The following is a 9,630-nucleotide window of genomic DNA, read 5'->3' as shown; positions in this document are numbered from 1 at the left end:
TGTTTTATTAAGCAAGCTCTTGGATCTAAGGCGAGCTTATGACATATCACGTCTGGGTTGATTCCAGGCATGTCGGCTGGAGTCCAAGCAAATAGGTCAGCATTTGCTCGGAGCAAAGCTACGAGTTGTTGTGTTTGATCTGCATTCAAAGCATAGCCGATGTTAGTATTAAACTTACCTTTCGGAGGTTCACTCATCTTTATTAGAGCGAGGGTCAATCTCGATTAACCCTGGCATGTTGTCGGTGTTGTAAATTGATTTGATTTGCGGAGTTGGTTCGGCGGGTGGTTGTTTAATTTTCAGTCATGCATTATAGCATTGTCTTGCCTTTTTGCTATTAGAATGAACAGTTGTAATTATGCCATCCTGCACGTAGAACTTAACGCACAAATGAATTGTAGAAACAATAGCTCCAAAGGAATTTAAGGAAGGTCTTCCAAATATGATGTTATATGGATTATCACAATCAACTACTAAATATTGGATGCCTAAAGTTTTTGAGTGAGGATACTCCCCTAGGGTTGTTCTTACCCATACATAACCTGTTATTGTGACCCTTTCCCTGAAGAAATCGACCAGCTCTCCCGATGAAGGTTGTAGCACTTTCTCGCTTAACTACATCTTATTGAAGGTGGATAGAACAATACGTCGGTGCTACTCCCTGGGTCCATGAGCACTTTTTGAATTGTTAATTCTCTAGTAGTTATAGAGATTACCATGAGATCGTCGAGGTTGGGGGTTTGGGACTGGAAATCCGAGCTGGTGAAGGTGATGTCTGGAATGGAATCGGCTGCTTGTTTTGATGTTAATCCTCCTTGCAGAGCTAGCATGGTTCTATAACTCCTCTTTCTGGCCGAGATAGTCTCACCTCCGCATGTGAACCCCTCTTGATATGTAATTGATAACCTTTCTCGTTGGAGGAAGTTGACTAGAGACAGGCCATTGCTTTTTGTTAGTTGGGGCCAAGGTTGTGGTGGGATGGTCTGTTGTTGCTGAGCTTATTGCGTCTCGTTGTATTTGGCCATTAACATATTTTTCTAGTAATCCTTGCCGTGATAGTCATTCTAACAAGTCCTTGGTGACCATGCATTCGTCAGTTGTGTGCCCAAACTTCAGCTGAAATCCGCAGCGCCTGGTTTTGTCCACATACTTCTGATCTTGGTAAGTTCCTGCTTTGCTGGGTGGTTTATGATTTTTGCATGAAGAATTTCTTTGATGATGTCTTATCGTTTTGTGTTGAATTGTATATATGAGTCAACTTTGGGTGTCAATTTGAATGGTTTCTTTTGATCTTGCATGTGATTCGGCCTTCCGTGCTTGTTCTCGTCCCTTCTGGGTGTTTGTCTCGCGGCCCTCCTGGCCTCTCGGAGTTCTTCAATTTCTATCTATTCGGTTGTATTATGCCTGAACTCGGTCAATATTTTGGGATTTGTGACAATAATCATCTCTTGGAACTTTCCAGGTCGAGGGCCACTCTTCAGGGCATGCAAATGTACGTCAGGACTGAGGTCGGGAATCTTCATTGCTACATTGGCGAATCTCGTCATGTAGGTTTTTAGACTCTCATACTGGCCTTGTTTGATAGTGCTGAGGTAGTCAGAGTCATGGACATAGATCTTTGATGCTGCAAAGTGATTGATGAATAGTTTGACAAACTCGTCAAAACTGGTGATTGAACCTGCAGGCAAATTGAAAAACCAAAGTAAAGTAGCTCCATCCAAAAATGTAGGGAAAGAACGACATTAAATTGGATCAGAGGTAAGATTTTAAAAACATCATAGACTCGAATTTTGTGACATGTATTTTAGGGCCACTGATCCCCTTATATGGCTTCAGAATTGTTGGGAGTGTGAAGTTTTTCGGAATTTGAAAGTCCATTATCTCTTTCGAGAAAAGGGTTCATTTTCTTTCTCGCCGGTTTCAGGGGTTTTGCATCCATTACTGTGTTTGTCTCTGACTGTCCTGCGTCATTATTATTTTTCTTATCGGCATCCTTCCTATCTCCATCAGCTTTAATCTCATTGGCTCTATCAGCCAGAAGATCAACCATTTTCTTGACTTCTGCCTGAAGGGCAATGTTCATGGCCACCAATTCGTCATGAGTGGGAGGAGGAGGTGGAGGCACGACATCATCGGCCATGATCCTGCAAAATAGTAGCAAGAAATTGTTGTGGGGTTATTCAAAAGTCTTGGGCCCATGATAGGCATCAAATATTCCGTCCTAGAACTGGACTCCGAGGTATAGCTCGTTTACACTGAATAGAGCTCTAATTACGCCTTCCTCCTGTGTGTTGTGCTATTGATTCCTCGTCAATCCAATCAGTGTAGAAAAACTTGCAAAAAGGACTCCGACGCTCAAGTCACTGTTTAATCTCGGGATACTCAAACTTAAAATTGGAATGCTCTTTTTCTTGGTATATCTGATTGCCCTCTATATCTTGCCTGGGTTCGTATTTATTGTCAATTTGTGTTAACCGTCGTATCTTTTCGTGGTTCGATATTCGCGTAACTAATATAGAAGTGCAAAATAGCCTTTTCATTTTGAGTTGGCTGTTTCGAATTTGAAAAATTAGTTCTAAAATATAACGTCGTGTGTCTAAGATATTTGGATATGGATCATATTCTAACAATCATTATTTAAAAAATATTCAAAATCAGTAATTGATTACAAATTTTTATGTATCCAATATTAATAAAAATTTAGAATTCTTTACTTTTATAATAAAATAATTTTACTTTTAAACTTTTAAAGAGTAATTTTTGAATACACAATAGAAATAGCGAAATACTCGTATTAAAATGGTTAACAAAAACAAAAAAAATTGATATATTAAATATTAAAAATATTATAAAATTAATATTTTTTATTGTTACTTTATATTTAAATTAATACTAACTAATTATTTAAGAGTAAATTGACAATTAAGTTTCTAAAGATTTTGATTTTAGACTAATTAGTCACTAAAAAAAAAAATATCAATTTGATCTTCTAAAATAGCAAACGGTGGACACATGAGGTTCTTCTATCAATTTATCAACAAAACTTAATGATGATATTATATGTACTATTAATTACTCTGATACGTCTATTTATAAAAGATAATCATGTAGATAATTTTTGGAGTGAAAATTCACTTGTTTTGATAGAATTTTTGATAAATAAAGAATAGTTGATAAAAGATAATAAATGTTTTATTATCCAAAACTACATCGTTTTCCTGCTCATGTAACAGTAACGATACATGCACCATTATAAATAACAAAATATATGGACAATTCCGTTTCGTTTCACACTATTTATTGACAGAAGAATATATATATATTTACTCTTTACTATCTTAAAAGATCTAATTGATATTTTTTTTAAGACTAATTAATCTTAAATTAACATCTTCAAAAATTTAATTATCATTCTACTCATTAATCAATTTGTTTTCACTAACAATATTAGTTGCTCTCTTTTGAAAGGCACACAAGTATTCTTGTACAAGAGAGAACTAAGTAGCAGTAGTGGAAGAAAAAGAGGGTAGGAAAAAGGAATATCCAAGTATTATATTGCATTGTTGAAAGCAGAAAAGCAATGAGGGGTTAGGAGACACTTTATTTTGTTGAGTTTTATTCTGTGCGTATATTTTTTTATTCTTAATATTAAATTATTTTATAAAAAATAATAATAAGAGTAAAATATAGTTTTTATTCCTAACGTTTGGGATAAGTTCTATTTGTGTTTCTAACATTTAAATCGTTCTATTTGTATATTTAACGTTTATAAAAGTAATTCAATATTATCATACTATCAATTATACTAACAAATCAGATTATATTTTTCAATTATTCTCACTTTGATATATTCATTCTCAATTAAGTCTCACTTAGATGTGGTCGATTTTAATATTATATCCACTATTTGTGTTTAGATTCAATTATATCCTTAGAAAAATGAATTATGTAAATGTTGTAGGAATTAGTTTCAAGATTTGATGAGCTATTTTTCGGAGTAGATCATCGATTCTATTCTAGACATTTATATTCTAAATTCAAGAAGAGGTTTTTAAAACTCAAACTAAAGCGCTCATGATGTGTAATTGACGGTAGGATAACATTGAATCACTTTTATAAACGTTAGGGATACAAATAGGACGATTTAAACGTTAGAGACACAAATAAGATTTACCCTAAACGTTGGAACAAAAACAATACTTTACTCTAATAATAATAATAATAATAAATAGTTAAATACTAGAAAGAAAGGCCAACCAACCAAGATGCGGTAATGAGCCTCAGCCACCAACCAAATAAGAAAATGAGATAGCGGAGAGGAGAGTGAAGTGAAATGAATCACAGAATCAATAAAAGAAAAGTGAGGCCCGTTCTCCCTCTTTTACTTCCTCCATCATTTCCTTCACTTCACACCGAGTGACAATGTCAATGTCAATGGCATCATCATCCTTAACCCTATCATCACCAACTTCCCTCTCATCTCTCTCCTCCGCGCGCCACCATATCCTGCGCACCCACATTAACCTACGCACCCCCAACAACAACACACACAGACCCCTCTCCCTCACCGTCAGGGCCCTCTCCGCCCCTGCCCTCACCCAAGACGACCTCAAGAAGCTCGCCGCCGACAAGGCCGTCGAGTACGTCAAGTCCGGCATGGTCCTCGGCCTCGGCACCGGCTCCACCGCCGCCTTCGTCGTCGCCAAGCTCGGTCAACTCCTCTCCACCGGTCAACTCTCCAACATCGTCGGCGTCCCTACCTCCAAGCGCACTGAGGAGCAGGCACGCTCTCTCGGAATCCCTCTCTCTGTCCTCGACGACAATCCCCGCCTGGATCTCGCCATCGACGGCGCCGATGAGGTGGACCCCGACCTCAACCTTGTAAAAGGCCGCGGCGGCGCTCTTCTCCGCGAGAAGATGGTGGAGGCTGCCTCCAACAAGTTCGTTGTGGTGGTCGACGACACGAAGCTCGTGTCAGGACTCGGCGGTAGCGGTCTTGCGATGCCGGTAGAGGTGGTGCAGTTCTGCTGGAAGTACAATCTGGTTCGGCTTCAGGAGTTGTTCAAGGAAGAAGGTTGCGACGCTAAGCTGAGATTGGATGAGGGTGGCAAACCCTACGTCACCGATAATTCGAATTACATCGTTGATTTATACTTCAAGACTCCGATCAGGGACGCTCTTGCTGCCGGAGCTGAGATATCGGCGCTGGAAGGAGTGGTGGAGCACGGGCTGTTCTTGAACATGGCCACCTCCGTCATCATTGCCGGCAAGACTGGCGTTGAAATCAAGGACAAGTGAGTGAGCGAGCGAGTGAGTTCTGTCATTTCATCTTTCATTTGAATTTGAATTTCATTTTCATTTTCATTTCGGGGTATTTTTGTTGAATGGAATGTACTTATAGTTTAGGGGATAATAACTTATGCGATTAAATCAATCAATTGATGAATATAATAACAAGAATGGAGTGTAAAGAGGAGGAATGTAATGTGAGACAATTTTCTTCTGATGCGGTTGGTTCCTTTTCCTTCCTTCCTTGCCATTGTTGTTATGTACAATTTGTTTCTTTATCATAAGCGGTGCTTCATTACAATGATTTTCACTGGCACAAGAATCAGATTAGATGTTAGTTCTTTTGTGTGTGTTTCAATTGAATCGATGTATGGTGATCCAGGAGAGAAGGGGGATAAGGTGTGGTTGATGTGTAATGCATTGCTTATCCTTTCAAATTTGTCTATACGCTAACAATAATAATAATAAATCAAATATATACACGAAAAGTCCTGCCATGGGATTGAGCTCGCTGGGGAATATTTCATATTAATAGCAGAAATGCCATTAGATTTCTAACAACGCCCCTTTTTTCATTTCAATTTTTATTGTGATCATTTGATTTCACTAGTAGCTTGCGGAACAAGAAAAAATATAACATGAATAGGTGGCAAGTCAAACAGTCCCACCTTGATTAACAGTGACAGTAGCAGTTGAATTGGCAACTTTAAGTCTAAGCCTGGAACAATCAGATCCAAGAGAACCTAATAAGCAGTTAAAATATATGACTATATTTGTGAAGATGAGAAAGTGTTGTGGAATTCATACAAACATTTACTGTAATTGAGAAGATTATAGTAATTTGGGTTGCAATGGCATCTGTAAGTATATGCTATCTCCCTCTTACATGTACCAACCCCACAATGCGCCCATAAACATGCTACGATATCAATATATGGTTAGAAACAAAAGCTGCTGTTAGTTGCACTAAGTAAGCATACACATAATACTTGTGATCAAAAGCTGATATGATGAGGGGCAAGTCTGGTTGGCAACCATAGTTCATGCTACCTACAATCGAAAAAGATAGTTTATCCTTCTTTGAAGTGATTAGGATCATTGGAGTAGGAGTTGGTTTACATTGGGGAATGACGCGTGACTATCATCACAGGTTCGCGTCCAGCCCTATCTCCAACAATAAACCAAATCCTTAACATTGTGTCAAAGTTTTAAGTCATGAACTAGATGCTTAGTTCTTATTAGTTTACTACGACTTAATATGCATTATCAAATAGTATTAGCATATATATAAATAAAAAGAGAAAATTTAAGAACCTAAGAAGCCATCAGCAAGGTCTGCTTTAACAGTCATGATCATGGGTAATAGCAGTAGTATCAGAATCATAGCTAACAAGCTCGGCGATCTATGCAGTAAGCCATGAAGATCAAGAATGACAGAAGATGAGAGGAAGGTGATTGGGTTTGTTTCAATGTAAACTAATGTGGTTGGTTATATAGTTAAGATTCGAGAACAAGTAAACAGCCCCTTGCATTCCAGTGGTGGACTTTTGAATCATGATTATGTGGCGGGTCATTTGTGTTATAATATAGAATTAACATCCTATACTCTCACACCATCAAAAAATATTTTGTTTGTGAACAGATCTCTCAAGTTATAATGAACAGTTCATTATTATTTAATATCTTTTTTATTAAGAATAATTGTATTTCACTAACAAAATAATAAATAAGAAGAGAAGAATCCCCCAGATTCAAAATATCAGTGGCTTATCATCTATAAGAGTTTAAACCTTAGAGTAATCAAAAGACTTGCTATATGTTTTGTCAAGATTGAAATATTTTGATAATGACTTGGAGTCTTGGACTAATAAGTCGAGATATAAAGAGCAACCCAGTGAAGGTAAGAACGCGTTCTTTTCATTTTCATTTATTTATTTTTTTCCTCTCCGTTATTTTTCCTTTGCAGCATCAGATTTTTAGTAATTTCGAATCAACTAAATGTAAGTACAAGGCGGCCAATGTGATTAGCTTATACTTCGAATCCTTGACTGAATCAATGCCAAAAGCTTACAACAGAGTAAAGATGAGATCAAAGTCAACCCCACATATTTTAGTAATGCGTGTGAATATACTATTGTCCAACAATATTAACTTACAGATACCGCAATTGAATGATACAATCAATCATCTTCTCATACTAGAGAAGCAAATGGTCCAATCTTATCTATGATTATTTTCTTTTTACTAAGTTACGAGTCCGAAGAACCGTGTCTTATAGGACCAAAAGCAACATTCCAAATAAGACACACATAAATTCTGTATGGCTCCTTGGATCACGGATAAGCCTCAACAAATAAGTTAACAGAACAGTGATTTTTTTTATATTTAATAATAGTATGGTGACGTTGGAAACAGAAATCGTATTGATTTTCACTTGCCAGCATGGTCCACCAATATAATTACTAAACTCTATAGTAAGAAAAATTTAATGGCCCTTGAAATGACGTTGAGGCAGTGTAAACTGTAAAGTTGAATTTGAATGCTTCCTGAATTTTATTTATGAAACTCCAGGAGGGTGGCAAGTGGCTTTACCAGGGAAAAGTTTTGCGCTGCAGGCCAAAGCCAGTTATGGATAGTTAAATAACAGCAAAAGAGTCATTCGAGAAAGTAGAAGTGAATGCAGCATATATAATACATGTGTAACAAGATTAAAACTAGCAATATCTAAAGTATTTGTACCAGTTCTGTTTTCTTTAGCTGCAAGTTTCCATTAACTGGACTTGAAATGGGGAAGGCCGGTAAATGGATTAGAAACTTTCTTATGGGGAAAAAGGAGGATAAGTACAAGAAGATTGACGCAGTCTGTGCCGAGAGTAAGAGAGCTGCAGCGGATAGTCCCAAAGTGAAACGCAGATGGAGCTTCGGAAGACTAACAATTGGAAGAACATCAGGCAAGATGGCAGGGCATAAATTTTCCATATCTTTTGACTCCGGTGACTCTGCCAAACTGCAAGCTCAGACTCCAAGGAGGAGTCTTCCAATAGTAGAGTTCAAGGCTCCTAGTGACACCAGATCTAAAAATTCAGCAGCTACAATGATTCAAGCTGCCTTTCGCTCGTATCTGGTAATAGATTTCTCCTATATTTTTCTAGATTCTTTCACGGCCATGTCTTCTTTGATGAGCGCATCACGTTGTGTTATGACAATTTAATAGCCTTTCTCACACCCTACCTTCTAATAGGTTTGATGAAACATGGTACATACAAATTTTCAGGCTAGGAAAGCATTGCATGCTTTAAAGGGATTAGTCAAGATACAAGCACTAGTGAGGGGTCACCTTGTAAGGAAACAAACAACTGCTATGCTGCGCAGCATGCATGCGTTGATGACCATACAAGTTAGAGCTCGAATTCAAAGAATTCAGACGGTAGAGGAAGCAAATGTTCATGGAAAACAGCCTGTGCAACATACACAAATTCCACAGAGGAAAGGTCACATAAAAGAATATAAAGTAAGCCTCTATAAACTTTTTTCCCAAATGTAAAATATGGTCAGTTACATCCAATCTAGTTAGTACTTGCAATAAATATGGCTGTTATGTACATAGGAACCGAAGGATATGACCATGGAAGAAATGCTGGAGGCTTTGAAAAGCAGAAGTCAGTCACTAGATCGCTCGCATTTTGAGGGAATAAAGCATGAATCCATGGCATTCTATTCGAAGCACAAGTCCGTTTCAGAAAGACAATTTGAGTACAATGATAACAGTTTAATCACAGCACCCAACAGCCCAGAAAACTACTGTGGCTTGTCGGAATATAACACAACAGCAATGGCCATGTCAACTCCTCGGCGACACCCCGTGTCTCACCGGCAATCACAATCCCCAAATTTCATGAACAATACAGTGTCTTCCAAGGCAAAAGCAAGGTCTCAGAGTGAGCCAAAACAACGTCCCAAATGGGGAAAGAGGCAGAAAAGCAGGTCCCCAGAATCTACCAAAGAACCTAGCACCTCACAAAATGGTCTAAGGCAAAATCTGCACTTAAACTCGTCACACATTGACCTTGGAAGTTTAGACTATTGGGTTGTCAACCTTTATGGGTCAACAACAAAGGACAGCTCCCGCAATTCTTTTGGCAGCAGCACGGTGACTAGTGATTCCTACTATTGAATTCACTTGTTTATGTTTATGTTATGTACAAAGCTAATAATTCAATTTAGGACACTACAGCTTAAGTCATCCCCGTTATCATAATTTAAAATTAAGGCCTCGTCACTAGTATCCATTACACATGTCTACGCATAAGCACTGGACTCTCACCAAGTGAGGAAAAATTT

The 9,630-nt window shown here is 37.9% G+C and overlaps 2 protein-coding genes across 2 annotated transcripts; both read left to right on the top strand.

Moving 5' to 3' along the window:
• Nucleotides 1-4,084: 4,084 nt before the first annotated feature.
• On the top strand, nt 4,085-5,506 carry EMB3119 (Ribose 5-phosphate isomerase, type A protein). Its single transcript, XM_088490940.1, has one exon. It carries the CDS (start codon nt 4,423-4,425, stop codon nt 5,296-5,298), a length of 876 nt encoding a protein of 291 aa, XP_088347066.1. The 5' UTR covers nt 4,085-4,422; the 3' UTR covers nt 5,299-5,506.
• Nucleotides 5,507-7,882: 2,376 nt separating this feature from the next.
• On the top strand, nt 7,883-9,576 carry LOC148554717 (protein IQ-DOMAIN 19-like). Its single transcript, XM_088490939.1, has 3 exons — nt 7,883-8,413; nt 8,564-8,800; nt 8,897-9,576. The coding sequence occupies exons 1-3, from the start codon at nt 8,075-8,077 to the stop codon at nt 9,461-9,463; spliced, it is 1,143 nt and encodes a 380-aa protein (XP_088347065.1). The 5' UTR covers nt 7,883-8,074; the 3' UTR covers nt 9,464-9,576.
• The last annotated feature ends 54 nt before the right edge of the window (nt 9,577-9,630 follow it).

Source organism: Arachis ipaensis, chromosome B6 (genome assembly GCF_059453495.1).
Source record: "Arachis ipaensis isolate K30076 ecotype BB chromosome B6, ASM5945349v1, whole genome shotgun sequence".
NCBI lineage: Eukaryota > Viridiplantae > Streptophyta > Magnoliopsida > Fabales > Fabaceae > Arachis > Arachis ipaensis.
This window is presented reverse-complemented; position numbering and strand designations above follow the sequence as displayed.